General features: G+C 37.2%; 2 protein-coding genes across 4 annotated transcripts in view; one reads left to right on the forward strand and one right to left on the reverse strand.

The window, feature by feature from the left end:
• The window catches only part of MGLL (monoglyceride lipase), a 190,039-nt gene that overhangs the window by 152,757 nt on the left and 17,945 nt on the right, over positions 1–19,337 (reverse strand). The gene's annotated exons all lie outside the window — the stretch shown is intronic.
• Positions 1–19,337, forward strand: part of KBTBD12 (kelch repeat and BTB domain containing 12) — an 86,117-nt gene that overhangs the window by 20,612 nt on the left and 46,168 nt on the right. For all 3 annotated transcript variants that reach the window (XM_087954693.1, XM_087954695.1, XM_087954694.1), the window contains one exon: positions 8,190–8,340. In XM_087954693.1, coding sequence (XP_087810819.1) covers positions 8,190–8,340 — 151 coding nt within the window. The remainder of the gene's footprint in view (positions 1–8,189; positions 8,341–19,337) is intronic.

Raw genomic sequence — 19,337 nt, forward strand, 5'->3', positions numbered from 1 at the left:
AATAATTATATTTTCTTATGTTATTATGGCATTAGCCTCTGATGTAAGAAAAGAAAAATCATATAGAAATGTTAGGTCAATATAAAGCTAGTTTAATTCAGGGAAATAAAATCTGGAGACTGTTGGGTTCTTTAGATTACATTTAGCTATTTGTAAACCTAACTTAGACTAATTCCATTTAATAAGATTTATTTCTGATTAGACAGGATTGGATTGCAGATGAGGCAATAAATTACAGTAGTGACAGCTAAACAGCTTTCAGAGAGCAAAAAGGGTTGCTGACATATCAATACAAAAACTGCTACAATGAAAAACAATTGAGGTCTGCAAATATTTCTTTTTTGAGAAAGGTTAATGTAAGAAGCCTAGTTCTGGGTAGTCTTTCTAGAAACTTTTAGAGCTTAAAATGATTATGAAGTTTATGTTAGCTACTATATTAAATTAATAGTATATTGTGAAAACTTGAGACAAGAACTAGCCCTCCTTTTAAGCAAAATGAGTCAGTTGTCTCAGATATTAGATGCTGAAGAAGGGACAAATATTAGTTTGTCACACCCAGTCTGTGCTGCACTTCCCAATGTAGATTTGGTCATTTTGTTATATGCCTCATGAGGTAAATATATCAGACTAACTTTTGCTAGACCAAGTTCATATTCCTTTTTCTGTGCTGAGGAAATTGTAGCCAGAAATGGCAAGACTATTTGGAGCCACGAATCTGACCACGGTTATGGAGAGAGGACAGAAACTAGAAATTGGGGGGAAAGCAAGCTTGTTAGATGGGCAACTGTCCCAGGCTAAATTGCAAGATTAGATTCAGGGGGAGTGGGTGAAGAGTTGGAAGCATCACATGAGGAATTTGGGAATGAGAAAAGGCTGAGCCAAAGTGAAGAGCTTTGCAGAAGGACTTGATGGAACAGGATGCAATTTGGTTGAATGATCAATCTCACAGAGATCTTACATTCTTATGTAGGAATGCCGGGTGGGTCTTCTTAACACCAATCTTGCATGAATTAGGAGGTTAATTGTGGCTTCTCTCACACAAAATAATTGGCGACAACCCATTTAAATGAACCTTTCAGGCTAGTGGATAAAGGTTTTGCCCCAGAGTCTATTAGGCAAATAAAAAAAGAAAACAAAAAGCATGAAGGCAGTGTGTACCTTAGCAAATATAAATTTCTATATAATTTCTATATAATTATATAATTTCTATATAACAGACCTGCAGATACCTGGAGATGTAGTTAATATATATAAACAGACCTGCAGATACCTGGAGATGTAGTTAATATATATAAATATTGTTCCAGTTCCTATTCTTTATTTTTTATTGTTTTATATATTAATTTAAACACAAATAATTTTGGAAAACACAGGAAAGGTGTTTGGGTATTGCCACTGAAATGTCTAACTTTATACAAAGTGCCTAATTTTTTTAAAAAAAATGCAGCATCAAGTTTAGAAATAAAATCTAAAAGATACAATAGAAAATTAAAAGAGAATGAGGGGATGGAGAAGAAATTGAATAAATCAGTATATCAGTCTTAAGGATTACATAATCTCAGTGATATTTTCTGAGCTGTAGATGAGATCAATCCTGCTTTTCAGTATATCATCTTTATAATTTAGGTTATAATATGCAGTATATTATTTGTTTGTTTCTCTACATGAAAAACTACATATGAAATTCACCCGAGCAAATCCTACAAGGATTTTTGTAGGTGCTTAATTCTTATATGATGGCTTGTATGAAATTACCTGTTCATTAACCTCATAATTCCACAAATCATATCTCAATCTTTTATGGAAAAGTTCCTTTGCGGGGAGAATTTGTCAGAAGAATGATAAAATCAGGCTTACTTACATAGATATAGTCTGAGCAAGTAGAAACAGACCGACAAGCACTCCAGATAGCACTCCCAACAATAGCACTCCATATTCCAAACTTCTTCAGGCACTTTGTGCAGGATTTTAATTTCTACCTTCTACTATTCGGCCCACAAGGAAGAACCTCTGTATATTCTTTAATCTTCTGTATATTCATAGTGTAATAATATTTATAAGCATTGACTACCTATCTACCTACCTACCTACCTAAGAGCCCTGGTGGCACAGTGTTTAGAATGCAGTATTGCAGACTAATTTTGCTGACTGCCAGGAGTTCAATCCTGACTGACTCAAGGTTGACTCAGCCTTCCATCCTTCCAAGGTTGATAAAATGAGGACTCAGATTGTTGGGAGAAGTATGCTGACTCTGTAAACCTCTTTAGAGAGAGGTGTAAAGTACTATGAAGCGGTATCTACGGTAAATCTAAGTGCTAAGTACCAGAGTCACTTAGGTGAGAGATGCAGTACAGAAATCTGATAAACAAACAAACAAATAAAAAATATTGAATGTTGAATGTAAAATCATGTTCCAGATTATTTGTTTATCTGATGCCTTCCATTTAAGAGCTCAAAGTGGCATTCATAATAACCCTCATTTTCCCTGCATTAACGGCCTTGTGAGGTAGATTGGGCTGAAAGAGACTAATTTGTCTCAGTTTGCCTTGTGTGGACTTCCATGGCTGGGGGTGGACTTGAATTTGGGCCTCCCCAGTATAGTCAAACACCTTTACACCTTAACCACACTGGCTATCATGATCACACACTCATTACTAATATGGCAAAAAGCAGCTCACAATGTGCGAATCCAGTTAAATTCAACATCACAGTGATTTTTCAAGAATTAAAAGAAAAGAATTAGGAACTGGTAGCCCACCAACTATAGTTGAACTACAGTCCTCATCAATTCCTATCATTGACAATGTTGAGTGGAATTGGGTGGCTACAGAGAATGCACCCTGACTGCAAAGAATGACCACACTTTATAGTAATCGTTGCAGTAACTCTGTAGGGGAAGCATTTGCTAGAGACTTAAAATGGAAACTTTCTAGTAGGCTTTGTTCATCTGTTTTAGTTTTCTGGAGATTCATGATTTAGCAGCAACATATGGCTCCATGAACACAACTCCACTTGCCCATCCAATCTTGTTAACATTTCTACTGAAGAATCCAGACATGTTAATTTTCTATATGTATGTAGTTTATGAATTATATTTTCACTGGCATCATCCTGGCATTTGACCAAAGAATCTATTTGTTTCAAAGAAGGCAGCAGAGCCAGAGGTTTGAAGGCTGCCAAGAATAGGGGGGGAAACACAGATGGTTGCAAAGGGATCAAAGTCTCATTGTCTCTGTACTTCCTCTGCTGATTGAAGGTAATTGTTCTCATGAAGCTGAAAATATATGCATAAATAATTGCTGGTCACAGCCTAGTTAACTAATCTGTGAGAGTACCTTTAAATTCACCAGCCCTTGGAAGGACATGTTCCTGGTCTTGAAAGTATTCCTTTTTCTTAGCTTTTGTTAGTCTTACCACAGTACAACCTGTTTGGTGTGCAGGATGTTACTGGTGGTCCTAGACTTACAATTATTTGTTTAGCGACTGTCTATAGAGATTCTCAGTCATCCAGGTCATGGTTGTCCCAAAGGTGCTTTTTCAAGAGTCAACTGGACTTTCTGGTTTTTCTTTGAAGATGTTTCGCTTCTCATCCAAGAAGCTTCTTCAGCTTTGATGATGAGGAATGGAAGGATTTATGCTCCTTGCAGACAGTTGCACATTTGCATGACTTTAGCAAGTCATTAAGGTCACCTGAGATTTATCTGTGTCATCGGGGTCACCTGAGTGGTGGAGGTGTGGAGCCTTCTTGGAACCGTTGAAAGGACTGTGTTGTAGTTTAGCGACTGTTTGAAGTTACAACAGCATTAAAATAGTGATTTACAGTTCTTGCACTTAAGACCATCGTAACATTCCAATACTCACATGATCAGAATTAGGGCACATGACAAACTGGCTGTATCTATGATGATTGTGGTGTCCTGAGATCATGTGATTGCCATTTGTGACCTTCCTGCTTTTGATGAGCAACCTCAATGGGGAAGCTGGATTCATTTAGCAATCACATGATTTATGACTGCAGTGATTTACTTAACAACCATTGCAAAAGAAGATCATAAAATTGCAACTCACTTGCTTACCTATGGAAATTCTGATCCCTATTGTGGTCGTAAATTGAGGTCTGCCTGTATTCCCACTGATATATTGTGATGTGCAGCTAGGAGGTAGCGAGCATACCTAGAAGTCAGTATGTCCAACATGAAAAAGTTTGGGAGATGTATGACTGCGTGAATTTTCTGGAGCAGAAGATATGGAATCTCATTTCTATTGTTTGCAGAACATGAGACCTTGGGACTCCTTGAAAAGATCTGCTGCTGGATTTCAAGTATAGATGTGAGAGTCTTAGCAAAGTATAAATTCCCTACATGTGACAGAATTCAGCATTGTCCTTTGGTATGGCTTTTTTATGGTTCAGTTTAATTAGCTTTCACTTGGTCAAGGAGCCAAGAAGTTTCCTAAATTTCTTTCAATCCCTAGAATCACTCTATCCAACAGTTTACATTCTATACCATCCTATGACTATCTCTCAAGAATTTAAGCTCTTTTGGTTTCTTCAAGACTATTTTATTTATTTTATTATCAGATTTAAACACCTCCCATCTTACTATCCAAGTTACTCTGGGAAGTTTACAAATACAAACCATATAAAAGAAAAATAATTAAAAATAAAGTGAAACAGAGAGAAAAATAAAATAAGACAAAAGCTAAAAAAACAAGTTAAAACGTTAAAAAAGGCAGGGGGGGAGGCTGAATAAGTGAGGGCCAACCACACCTCTGGGGGCAAGATATTCCATAGGGTGGGGGCAACAGCAGAGAAGTCTCTTTTCCTAGACCCCACCAGTCAAAATTATTTAACCAACAGGGTCATAACCTACTTTCTCTGCCTGACCAGGTGTATGGGTTGATATAATTGGGACAAGACAGGTAAACTGATCCCATTCCATGAATGGCTTTAAAGGTGAAAACCAACACTTTTGATTGGACCCAGAAGCAAACTGGCACCCAATGTAAGGTGCACACAGCAGAGGTGTTACAGGTGCAACCCTAGAGATGCCCGAGACTGTTCATTTGGTTGCATTCTGCACCAGCTACAACTACTGAGTTACACAGGCAGTCCCATGTAAAGCTTTTTTCTATCTTTTATAATAGTTGGTGAGACCAAGCTCAGAAAACCAAAGATTAGACCAAAATTTTCTTGGCCTCCTAATGCCATGCCTATTTTACTCTGGCTCTTATTCCTCTAGATTCCTTCTAAGCCTTTTCTTAAATTACTTCATTGCTTCATATAATAAGAAAAAGAATAAGAAAAGAAAAAGAATGTTTTATTACCCATTGTACTTAAACCTATTTCTAAATGTTAACTGGAGCTCCTTCTTTGCATTTTGCCTCTCTGTATGTTGTTATTAATGAGTTTATGCTGGTAGTGAGGCATGGAATCTAGAGAATCAAGGATAAATATCTAATCACATTTCAAAGTTTGGAGGTTTTTTTTTTTACTTATTTCCTCTTATCTTGATCAAGTTTCTTAACACATTCTCCAATCATTTGATCTTGAAGGCAAAGTTCAATTTACAATTCTGTTTACAACTACTGTACTAAATGCTGGAACATCTGAAAGATACCTTTGTGTTTTGCATTTATATTTAAAAAAACTAAAAAAAAATATTTATGAGTTTTGTTGAGGTTTCTGTTAACTGGACAGAACAATTATAATCTCTGAGGGTAAAGGTTCATTCTCCAAGCTTGTGAGTTGGTTTCTGAACGTTTTGTTACCACACTAGGTAACATCTTCAGTGGAATTTAGGGAATGTCATTGTTGGTGTTCTTCTGCTTATAAGAGCTTGATTTGGACAGTAGGTCTTGTAATAGGAGGGTCACATCAGGTTAGGGTCTTGTGATGGGTCTTGTGATGGGGACATCCTGTCAGGTGAGGGTCATTGGGAGGTGAAGAGCTGATTGAGGGGTAGAGGGTTGCTTGGATTGGTTGAGTATTAACACCATCGCTGGTTGCTTGTGCTGTTGATTTGAATTTTGAGGGGTTTTAGAGTGGTTGTGGGTTGACGTATCTATTGATGGAATTGCTTCTGGAGTGCCAGCCTTCGGTAAACTCGCATGTGTGGTGGTTGGTAGCGTGGCCAATAATTCTTGTATTGGTCCGATTGAATTGGTGCTGTTTGGTGTCAGTGTGGACTGTGGGTAGCAATTAGGAATTTGGGATGTGGCGATTGACTGCCAGCTGGTGTTCATGGATTCTGGTTTTCAATTGTGGTGATGTTTATCCCACATAGAATTAGTTGCAATGCAGTTGATTTTGTAAATTACATTGCTTTTTTTCATCCTTCTTGTCTTTGATTCTGGATAATTCCTGTGGCCGTGGGTTTGTGGGCTATTGTTATTCCTAGAGGTTGAAGAATTCTGTTTGTCATTTCTGATACTCCTTTTGTGTATGGTAGGGTTAGTTTTTGCATGGGGAGTTGTGGTTTGGATGCTGTGTATCAGAATATAAAGTTTTTCGGATAGCCATTGCAGAGAAAGATGTCAAACACCCTCACCTGATGTGACCCACACCTGACCCATCACAACTCACCTGACATGATCCTCCCATCATAAGATCTACTGACCACACCAAGCCTTATAAGCAGAAGAACACTAACACTGATATTCCCTAAATTCCGCTGAAGATGCTACCTAGTCTGGTAATGAAATGTTTGGAAGCCAACCCACAAGTTTGGAAAATGAACCTCCACTCTGATCCTACAGATATTCACCACTATCACAATTACAATCTCTATTTTAGATCCATACACAACTGCAATGACCATTCCTGAGCTTTATCCATGTAGTTTTCCTAAACTTGCTCTGCAATTTCCATTCCATCTCTTTGCAATCTTTATTTGGCCAATATTAATTTATTTGCCTCCATCTATAACTTTGCATTAAGACCAGTGGTGGGATTCAAATTTTTTTACTATCGGTTCTGTGGGCATGGCTTGGTAGGCATGGCAGGGGAAGGATACTGTAAAATCCCCATTTCCTACCCACCCCACTAGCCTGCTTTCCAGCTTTGTTCTCTTGTGCAGGGCAACAAAAGAAGACCCAGCCGATCAGCTGGGACTTGGGAGGCAGAGAATAGATGGGGGTGGGATCAGTCAGAGGTGGTATTTGCTGGTTCTCCAAACTACTCAAAATTTCCACTACCAGTTCTCTATCGGCCCATGTGCTAGAATAGTAAGCTAGCTGTTGATCTTTTAAACATTCTTAAAGATCTATCTCATCCTGAGCATCCTTTTTTTTAAACTAGTATCAGGGGATTTCAATTCGATTGTATAGAATGTGAAGGATGTGTGTTTTTGTTTTATTTTTATAGCTTTCTTAGTATGATGTACACTGAAGATGGCATTTAATTTCATTGTACAAGGGGCAATGGCAATAAAGTAAAGTATCTAACTATCTTTTATAAGAGGTATGAATATGGGTGCTAAAAAGAAAATATTTATTTTTAAACTTGTACATTTTCCTTCTAGTTCCAGAGCCATTGATTTCAGTTGATTAGTGAATAAAAAAGTTCCCATTTCTTACAGTATATCTATTTTGACATACATGCATGTAACAGTTTGAATATACATATAAATGGAGATAATATTATTCATACAATCAGGTCTAATAACTATTTTCCCTTCCCTTCCCTGATGACAATAGAGAAAGAAAAATAAAGGAGGGCATACTAAAGATGAGTTCAAAATTCATTCAAAAATAAAAGAAGTGCAGACTTTAGTTTTTACTGTTATGCAATCTTATTTCGCCTAAAGCATTAGTAGATAAATCTTCAAACTCCCTCTGGGAAGTTGTGGCCTAATCAAATAAGAAGCTAAATCAAAATTTGATCTCAAGGGGAAATAAGTGGTTTTTGACTTCTTTGAGCCTTTACGGCATCCTTGTAAAAAGAGCTATGTGCTGTCACAGCTGAGTCTGTAGATGGTTTATTATTATCCAGATCCTCAGCTTCCTTTCTGCAGAATATATGTGTGTCGTTATTCCTGTGTCTTCTTCAATGTACTTCGAAGCCACAAGTCATGAGTTCTACTAGTCGGTATGAATCACTTTGCAGCTATAATTGATGTCTTTGTGTTATTTATCTGCTCAGCTGTACCTCCAAATGCTGTATTATTATATGGCTGTCATATTTCACACAGATGGATCTTCCTGATGATGAGCCTGATCGATTAAGCAACCGAACGTTGCAGTATAACCCAAGCCAAGACAAATGGACGGAGTGTGCGCCGATGAAGTATTCGAAATACCGCTTCAGCACAGCTGTAGTCAACCATGAGATTTATGTCTTGGGTAAGAGCAAACAGATTTTTAAGAGATAGAGGGGCCACTTTTTATTTTTTCCTAGCAATTTGATTCTATGAAATGAAAGATTTCATTCCCCTACCACTCTCTATCTTGTTAAGTTAGAGTAAAGGAACAGGGAGAATATATAGATAAGAAGTATTGCTTTGTCAATGAACTAAGGATGAGCAAACTTGATTTTTATTAGTAAAGAAAACAGTATGAAATCACTGGCAAAGAGCAATTTTATACAATTCTTGTATTAAACTTTTCCTTGGTTTATTTCCTGCATCACTCTGGAAACTGCACTCTTACTTACCAATCAGGGGGCATAATTTGGTTCTGATATTTTTTGGGTTAACAAAGCAACAATGTAGCCAGTGCAGCCTCTGTTTTTTATTAGTATGCTGACTGGAAAAATCTGGGAATTGCAGAACTACCTGGAGGGTTGAAAATAGTCTGCAATAGTACATTACAAATCTCTCTGCAGATTAAATTGTTATGAATAAATAGGATGTCAACATAGGTATGTCATTCCAGGTCAATTTACATGCATAAAAATATTAGGTAAAATATTGATCTAAAGCTCAGCCACCACAGGAATCCAGTACAAAGTTTAAATATATAAACATAGAAGAAATGTGCATTGCAACATCCCAGCATGAACCTATGCCTTTGATATTTATGTCCAAATTGAACAGAAGTGTATGACTTAGATGGTTTATATTATAACAACATGACATGTTTTGTCATTTTTTTCTGCAGTCTCTATGGCAGGAAAATACTGCAGAAATTTATTCCTATCTTTTTTTTTTTAAGAAATTTTATTAATTTCCAATAAACAAACATACACAAACAAAACACAAAACATGAAACTTCTTTTTGGAAAGCGGCTTAGTCCCGGGTTACATCTTTTGGTACAGACATAAATCAAGTTCATGCTCACTTTATATACCATTTCATATCGTATTTACCATTCTATATTTTCTATATGGCTTCTCCCCTCTTTTCACTCTCTTAATTCTATTTTATTTATTTCATCTCAATTTAAATCATTATGCTTATATCTTTTGTCCATTCTGTTTCAATTATCTATTTTTCTTTTCTCATTAACACAATATTTCTCCTGTAATCACTAGTTGAAGTATGACGCCTTTATATCTTTCCCCTAAATTTAACACTTAAAATAATATATAATTTTCGTTCTGATTCTGCTTAGCACATTCTAAAGCTATATACTACATTTTAAAATAAAGAAGTAATAAGTTTATAATATAGTTAAAACAATAATCCATAGCAGATTAAACTCTATCATTAAGTCTTAAGCATTTTACACATTCCCTTTAATATTTTATAGTGTTCCAGTTTTCTAACATTGTTTCAAATACAAATAGAACAATACAGTACTTTTGCAGAATCTCTTTTTTAATTATGTTTTTACCCATTATCTCTGAAAAAATCCTGTTTCTTTACACCTTGTTTCAAAACTTTATAACTTCTCTTCCCTTTTTCCCTTCCTCTCTTCTCCGATCTGGCCTTTTTACCCCCCTCCCCGACTCTTGATCTCCACCCTCTTAATCTCCACTCTCTTCTGTATTTCTCTTTTCTGTTGCTTCCTGACATTGTATCGATTTTTCACCTTATTTTTCCCTTTTTTGATTGTTTTTTTAAGTCTTAAATTCTCCATTCTCTTTCCCCTCTTTCCCTTTTCTTCCCCAGCTAAAGTTGTTTGTTCATTAAAGATGGCTTCTTCTTCTTCATCCCAGCCTTCTTGTTCTTGTAATTTCTGATAGGTAGAAATCGCCATTTCTAAAAAATGAAAAACAGTTCCAGAAGAGCCCTTCCCTTCTTGTTCCTCTTCTTTTAGCTTTTTAAATTCCTTTTTCAATTCTTCAACAGATAATGCCATTGTGAAAAATTTTTAAACAACCCAAAAGTTTTTAGTCTTTCAAATAATAATTTCCAAAAGTCCCAAGTCACCAAGCAATCCAAATAGACACAAGCTGTTTCATTTAGCACTTTCTTTCTTTTTAAATTTTCTCTTCCTGGGGTACAGTTCAATTGTAAAGTTCCAAAGTATATCTTTTAAAAGTCTTACTACAGTTCAACTCTGTTCTTATAAGCTCCAAGCAGCCTCCTACAGCAAAGTCTTAATATTAATTCTGTACTTCTCCCTTCCCACTTGTAGCAAAAAAAAAAGTGTTGTTTTTTTAATTCCAATGTTCAGAAATCTTTAATGTCCCCTTGGCTTTAATTTTCAAATTTAATTACCTTGATGCCAAAACGGGTTTTTCTGATTTCCATCTGCTATTTCCGTAGGGAAGGAGAGTGAGAAAAAAAAAACTTTCCCTTTTAACTTTCTTCTGCCACTTTTTACGATCTTCTTTGGAAACAATGTATCTTTAATGAAGTCAAGTTTCCAGGGTGTTTAGATGTTATTTATTATTCCGGTTCAGCCAAAAACTTTCACTTTCTCAGCTTCCTCCTGCACATTCTTGTCTGGATGAAAGCTTCTTTGTGGCGGCCATTACTGACCGCCACTCCACCACTTTTGGAAGAGGGAGTAGAGCCAGCTGAGGAGGGGGGTTGCAATTCCCCCGGACCCATGCTGGATCTCCCCTATCTTCAGTCACCTCTACGGGGTGACTATCAACCCCCAAATCCAGCTGGATCGGGGGCACTCCAGCGGCGAGCGCAGCAGGAACCGCGCACGATCGCGAATTCCTGCCGCCGCCGAAGCCTTGCAAACCGGAACTCCAGAAATTTATTCCTATCTTCAACTGTTGGCAGGATAGCCACAAGAAAATTAATTATTTTTATTAATGTGTGCGGAATCATTAAATTGTCTCTGATCTCTTTCCAATTTAGTATGATTGCCTTAATGGTCTTATGAGAATGAAGCTGAAGCTAGTCAAGTATATGAAAACATTATTATCTAGGACCTTTGCTGTATATTTGCTCAGATTTTCTATTTTGATCATTGTCCCTCCTGAATCTTTGTGAAGCTAGCAAACAACTTTCCTCATACAAAAGTTCCCACAGTTTTTCCTCCTTAAAGATATAGGAGAAGGATTCAGAAATAATCTCTGCATATAAAAAAGCAATGGAGGAGGATAAACGGGAGGGGAAAAATAATTGACAGCCCTGCTCAATGAATTATTATTTAATCCATTGACCAGTCATGAACTCAGAATGACAGTAAAGGCCTATACTAGAGCTTTCAGAATTCCAATATTTGAGGGGCTGCCACAAAGAAGAGGGAGTCAAATTATTCTTCAAAGCACCAGACGGCAGGACAAGAAACAATAGTTGGAACTAATCAAAGGGAGAAACAACTAGGAATTAAGGAGAAACTTCCTAATCGTGAGAACAATTAATCAGTGGAATAATAGCTTGCATTCAGAAATCATAGGTCACTGGAGTTTTTGGGTTTTTTTTTAAAAAAAAGACTGGACAACCACCTATCTGAAATGGTATAGGATCTTCTGCCAGAACAGAGGCCTGGACTAGAAGACCTCCAAATTCCCTTCCTATTCTATTCTAATTCTAATTACTATTTGAGGTATTATTTCTATTTGTTGGATTCCAGTAAGAAAAAGCTTTTTCTCTTTGGAAGATCCTGCAGTTGTAAACATTCAAGGGGTGTTGGTGGTGAGGGGAAACGGGGGCAGGGGGGACATAGGTTTGTGTGGTCATAATCATCAATAATTACATATTTTTAAACAAACACATGCATACTCGCCATGAACACACCTGAGGTGTTCTGGCAAAAGGAAAAAAGAATGAGTTTTCTATCATTTTGATTTGGAACTGAGAGGTGTAGGAATTAAAGGAATTTAACTTTGGAGGGCAAACACTAGCTATTGGTGGCTTTTTTATGACCCAAAAAGAGAAATGGAGGGAACTGGAAGAGAATCTGTTTTTAAAGCCCTTACTTTTCATGTGGATATACGTATATGTGTACATACAAGTGAAGTAAGATTTATTAAGTGTGTACAGCCTAGCAGGTGATATTTCAGTCTATTTCTGGCAAGAGAAGAACAGTAGGTCCTGGAACACCGGGGAACTACCAGAGGACTGGAAAAGATCTGATGTGGTTCTCATCTTCAAAAAAGGGGGGAAAAACAGACCCAGGAAACTATAGACCAATCAGCCTAACATCAATACCCGGGAAGATAATGGAAAAGATAATAAAAAAACAGATCTGCCAACATCTAGAAACAAGTAAAGTAATAACTAGCAGTCAGCACGGGTTTGTTAAGAACAGATCATGCCAAACCAATCTTATTTCATTCCTCAACATAGTGACTAAATTAGTAGACCAGAAAAATACTGTGGACATAATAGATTTAGATTTCAGCAAGGCATTTGACAAAGTAGACCACAACCTACTTCTTAGTAAGCTAGAAAAAAGTGTAATAGATAGCATCACCACTAGATGGACTTGCAACTGGCGGACAAACTGTATTCAACGAGTAGTCCTAAATGTATCTAAATTTACATGGAGGGAAGTAAGCAATGGGGTGCCACAAGGTTCTGTCTTAGGCCCAGTACTCTTCAATATCTTCATTAATTACTTAGATGAGTGAATATAAGGGGAACTTACCAAATGTGCAGATGATACTAAGTTGACAGGAATAGCTAACACCCAAGAAGATAGGTTCAAGATCCAGATGGATCTTGACAGACTAGAACACTGGGCCATATCTAACAAAATGAAATTCAATGTAGAGAAAAGTAAAGTCCTACACTTAGGCAAGAAAAACCAAAAGTACACATATAGACTGGGTGAAAGCAGGCTCAATAGCAGTAAATGTGAGAGGGATCTTGGAGTCTTAGTGGACAACCAGCTAAATATGAGCCAGCAGTGTGCAGCAGCAGCCAAAAAAGCTAATGCAATCCACAGTTGTATTAACAGAGGGATATAATCAAGATCAAGTGAGGTACTAATACCACTCTATAAAGCCTTAGTAAGACCACACCTAGAGTACTGTATCCAGTTTTGGTTACATTATAAAAAAGATGCTGAGACTCTAGAAAAAGTAAAGAGAAGAGCAACCAGGATGATTGGTGGACTGGAGACGAGAACATATGAGGAAGGGTGACAGGAACTGGGCATGGCTAGGGGAGAGAAGGACTAGGGGAGACATGATAGCAGTCTTCCAATATTTGAGGGGCTGCCACAGGGAGGAAGGGGTCAAGCTATTGTCTAAAGCACCTGTAGGCCATACAAGGAATAATGGATGGAAACTGAACAAGGAGAGATTTAACCTGGAAATAAGGAGAAACTTTCTGACAGTGGGAACAATCAGCCAATGGAACAGCTTGCCCTCGGAAGTTGTGGGAGCGCCATCACTTGAGACTTTCAAGAAGAGATTGGACTGCCATTTGTCAGAAATGGTGTAGGGTCTCCCGCTTGGGCGGGGGTTGGACTAGTTGACCTACGAGGTCCCTTCCAACTCTGATTATCTGTTATCTGTTATTATATAAGATACTATTTTCAGTTATGCTTTTAAGAAACAGGGCTACATTCACAAAGGGTAAACACAAAGGGTTGGTTGCAGAACCAAAATACTTCTTGGGAGAAGAATTCAATCTTCCCACTATATGTATTAGTTTCACTCTGGGCCAGGCCTTAGGACATATTGGTAAGGAAAAATGGTAGGTCAGCAGCAAGCTGCATATCTACCATATCATGTAGTTTAGACTGTGTGTCATTAGAAAGAAAAAGGATGGGAGGAAAACTGGAATTAATTGTTTTTCCCAATAATTGCCCACTTATTTTTCCTTCCCAATAGTTATCACGTCATGATTTGATGCTCTAATTAAAACTTCTTGAGACTCCCTTAGTACTTAAATGATAAATAATCTTTTGAAGAAGAGGAACATTTCCTGAGGATCTAAATTCTTTATTCTACTCACAGGATTTGACTGATCTTAGCTGTTTCTCCCCATATTTTCCCAGGAACATAACTATATTTATTCAGAAGCCCAAGAAAGAGTGGTATTGTGTTCCTAATGACAGAGCCAATTGAATTCAGCTACTTTTGGAAGCAAACCAGATGGGGAAGGCACCATTTGAGGTCATGCATTTTAATCTCTTGCATTAAAAAGAAAAGGCAAAAATCCTTCACAGCTGAATCTCTGGAAATCTATTACCAACAACTGGCAAATTAGAAGAAGCTTTGCCAAGGGCACCAGCTCAAACTCTTCCAGAAGAATAATACTCTGTGAAATATAAGACTTCAGCAAGGGAAATAGCCTGACTAAGAAGGGTGTTCCTGCAACATTGTATGTCTGTTATGTAATCCCTGTTTTTTATAAATAAGAACATGCAGGCAGAATTAAAGGAGAAATTCTATTATAAAAGATTTGGAATATCAAAGAATATCTGTTTATCTTCCTCAATCTGGAATTCCATCTCATTAAAATCTTGTTTTCTCCACAGCTCCGGCTGAGAGTTTTTTACAAAGTTTTAAGCAGTTAAGTGAGTTTCAATTAAATTGTGAAAATCACCTTCATAAAATACTTATTGAAGGGGTACCAAAAGAAACAGTAAAATAGGGAGGACACAGGAAGAGACTTTTTAAAGCCACGTTACTTTAGCCTGAAGAGTTATTTTGAAATAATTATATACTTTCTAAAATAAACTGATTTCCAGATTTTTCAGGGCTCTTAAAGAATGAAGAGAAATCAGCTCGGTTCTGATAACAAGTCAGTAATATTATGAGAGTTAAATTTGAAAAAATAAAAATAATACTTGAAATAGAAGGTGCATTACATCATGTAGTATCTTAGCCTTCCCTCCTCTGTATGCTCCAGATGTTCTAGAACTCCAATTCCTAGAATTCCTAACCACCACAACTTAGTTTAGAATTCTAGGAACTGATATGGGGCACATTTTTAAAAAGTACTTGGATCATATTAGGCAAATTAGGCATATAATTGTGATTACAATGTGATATATCACTTCTTTTTCCTAGCTTTATTCCCACCTTATGGCAGGGTCTGCTTGAAAACTCCCTTTTTATGACTCACTAATCCCTTACTTTGGGGTAGAGTTGGGGCAATTGGATGGAGCTGAACATTTACTGGCCAGATGTCCTTCCCAATGCCACGTCACACAAAAAAATTATTTGCATCCTAGGAGAGAAATATCTCCCACTATGGAGGATTGAACTCTCAACCTTCTGAGTGGGAGGCGATATATCACTAACATTTTTTAAAAAGAAAAAGGGGGGGAAAGCCTAGAATAAGTAAACTCCTCAAAATTTGATCAAATTATCTGAAATGTTTCTTCCTTGACCCTTCCTACCCTTCCACTAGCCATTTCTCATGTACTAAATAACAGATAACAGATAATCAGAATTGGAAGGGAACTTGTAGGTCATCTAGTCCAACCCCCCACCCAAGCAGGAGACCCTACACCATTTCTGACAAATGGCAGTCCAATCTCTTCTTGAAAGTCTCAAGTGATGTTGCAACAACTTCTGAGGGCAAGCTGTTCATTGGTTGATTGTTCTCACTGTCAGAAAATTTCTCCTTATTTCCAGGTTAAATCTGTCCTTGTTCAGTTTCCATCCATTGTTCCTTGTCTGGCCTACAGGCGCTTTAGAAAATAGCTTGACCCCTTCCTCTCTGTGGCAGCCCCTCAAATATGGGAAGACTGCTATCATGTCTCCCCTAGTCCTTCTCTCCCCTAGCCATGCCCAGTTCCTGTCACCCTTCCTCATATGTTCTCGTCTCCAGTCCACCAATCATCCTGGTTGCTCTTTTCTGTACTTTTTCTAGAGTCTCAGCATCTTTTTTATAATGTAACCAAAACTGGATACAGTAGGTGTGGTCTTACTAAGGCTTTATAGAGTGGTATTAGTACCTCACTTGATCTCAATTGTATCCCTCTGTTAATGCAATTTAGGATTGCATTAGCTTTTTTGGCAGCTGCTGCACACTGCTGGCTCATATTTAGCTGGTTGTCCACTAAGACTCCAAGATCCCTCTCACAGTTATTGCTATTGAGCCTGGTTTCACCCAGTCTTACCTAATATTTTTTACTGGACATGACATTGGGATACAGGTAGTTCTCAACAACCATTCATTTAGCCACAGTTTGAAGTTAGATTCTAACACAGATGCAAGTAGAAATCAGCAACTATGAAAATATGTGTAACCAATTTCACACAATTCCAATCTCTACCAGTTTCCATATCACAGTAATATTATTCATCAATTAATATAAAATAGCAGTAATCCATTTTCATAGAGCATTAAACAGCACCTTTAGCCTGTTTTTAAAGGTTTATTAATAGATGCTAACTGAAGGTCAAATAGATCTGTTTCCACAAAACTTGCATCTTTGCTAGAGGCGGCCTCCCATGTGTACTTCACTGAAATATGTAAGATGTGAAGATTGAAAAGCCTCTTTACAATCCCAGTGGTTTAATGGCAATAACATTCCCATTTATATGTATGTTTTACAAACACAGCTGTGTTAAATTGTAAAAGCCATTAAACTGATCACTTACATACAAAAACACTTTTGATTGCAGAGCTGTCAAGGATGTTATGAAAAGCTTTGAGGAATAAAATCATGCAAATATTTTTTTTGCTGGTTTCCTATAGTTGCTCTTACACAATAACAATAATTGAAAGGTACCTTGGAGGTCTTCTAGTCCAAACAAAGGTGGTATTCAGCTCTAGAGTTCTGGAGAAATGGTAGCGGAAATTTTGTGTAGTTCAGAGAGCCAGCAAATACCGCCTCTGACTGGCCCCGCCCCCATCTGTTCTCTGCCTCCCATCGAGTCCCAGCTGATCAGCTGGGTCTTCTTTGATTGCCCTGCACAGGAGAATGGAGCTGGAAAGCAGGTTAGTGGGGTGGGGAGGGAATGGGGATTTTACCTTCCCCTGCCATGCCCACCAAGCCACGCCCACAGAACTGGTAATAAAAAATTTTGAATCCCACCACTGAGTCCAACCCCCTACTGAAGCTGAACTCCTTACATCATTCTAGACAAATGGCTGTCCAATCTCTTCTTTAAAATGTCCAATGATGGAGCACCCATAGCTCTTGGATTCCCATGATTAATAATTCCCATTGTCAGGAAATTTCTCTTTAATTCTAGGTTGGATCTCTGTGACATGTAAAAAAATTATTTGTGGAGAAAACAAATGGTGGGAGAGTTTGTACTTCACACTGCCCTCCAAAGGAAGAATATTTATAAGAGTAAATCCTTTTTTATTTCTCACATTTTGTACAATAAAGAGAAAGGAGGTAAAAAGGTCAGTTATGGTGTCCAATCAAGAAAGTATTTTCTACTGATCTACAAGCTTTCCAAATGAGTAGACAAAATAGATCCTGCAGTATTCAAGGTCATTGTGAATGGTGCAAGAATTGGGGCTGAAGGAGGATTGGTTCACATGATGTATGATGTGGGAAAAAGGGATGGATTGTAGGTTGGGTCTTTGTGGGAAGTTTGGGGTGGAAACTTTAGTTTCAGAATTCCACAGAAGTACCAAATTCTATTGTAATAAAAGTACTTTGAGATTATGGTTGTCTTGGAGTTACTGACTGGAATGGATAATCTCTGGAACACTGACACAAGTGTTGTGCAATGTGATGAGCTCCCATTACTTGCCCCAGCTCCTGCCAACCTAGTGGTTCAAAAGCATGCCAATGCAAGTAGATAAATAGATATCCCTTCGGTGGGAAGGGAACAATGTTCTGTGCAACTCAGTGTATAATCATGCCAGCCACATGATCGCAAAAAATGTCTTTAGGCAACTCTGGTCCCTCAGCTAAGAAACAGAGGTGAGCACTACCCCCTAGAGTCGGAAATAAGGAGATCTTTACTTTTACCATTATAGCTTGTGCAAAGAAGTACCTAAATGCAAATAGCTTGTTCATAGTATTCAACAAATTGGCATAGAAGAAGATATACTCTTCTTAAACAGAATCAAATTTCTTAATCACATGGGCTTTTGTGGATATAGAAGGCTCCAGTCTTTGCTTGTTATGTTGCACATGCAAAGCAATTCTCCAGCTTCTGTCCCCGACCTCTACTTTATGATTATATGTGGATGTATTTACTGATAAGGTCATGAACAATGTCTGGAACTGGGGTAAAATGGAGCTTTATGATTATTCTCCAAATCACTCCTTAACACAAAACAATCAATTGAATAAGCTGGATAAACTAGGATGTTTATTTATTTATTGTATATGTATTTCTGAAGCTATCAGCTCACCAAATTCGTACCTATGGCTTGAAGTTCTTCACAAAGCAAATAAGCAAGTATTTTCTATAACTTTTTGGGACATAAATGTTCTACTCTCAATGTTAAATACTATCATTAAAATAAACACCTATTACCCATAATTTAATTTCATAATTATGTTCTTGTTACCCATATCATTAAAATAATTTTGCAAACTCTTAGAATTCATTGCATTATTAGTTCAGAGAAAGCTATTAAAAATCAGAAAACATTGCATTGAAGAGGCAGCACCAGCACAAATCAGCACAATTAAAAAGCAAAGATGCATAAGAAAATAGTTACTTTGCCTATTATATAAGCTTCTCAGGAGGATGGGTAGAATATGGATATATAAATGGGAAAATTTGTATGAGGGTTCTAAATTAAAACAGAAGATCACCATATGCTGTTGAATGCAATTAAAGAATAAATCTATTTTTAATTGTAAATGTACAATAGTTCTTACTGAGAGAAAATAAGATTGTATTATATACAGTTCTTTATTGATTCTGAAAAGTGAGTCCGTATTTTCTCTGAATCTACAGTGTGTACACTATTTATTTGCTAGGCCTCTTTCAGCTTACAATATTTGCAAACAACGATGAATAATCTTCTGCCTTGTTTTCACCCAAAATCTGTGATCTATTAAACAGAAACACATTTGACGACCTGTTGATTTTCTCGCCTTGCTGAAGCCATCTGAGAACTTGTCTGTCAATTAACATTTAAAACTGACCATTGATCATTATCAG

Source organism: Notechis scutatus, chromosome 2 (assembly GCF_049901735.1).
Source record: "Notechis scutatus isolate UNSWTSFEM ecotype Mainland chromosome 2, rNotScu1.2, whole genome shotgun sequence".
NCBI lineage: Eukaryota > Metazoa > Chordata > Lepidosauria > Squamata > Elapidae > Notechis > Notechis scutatus.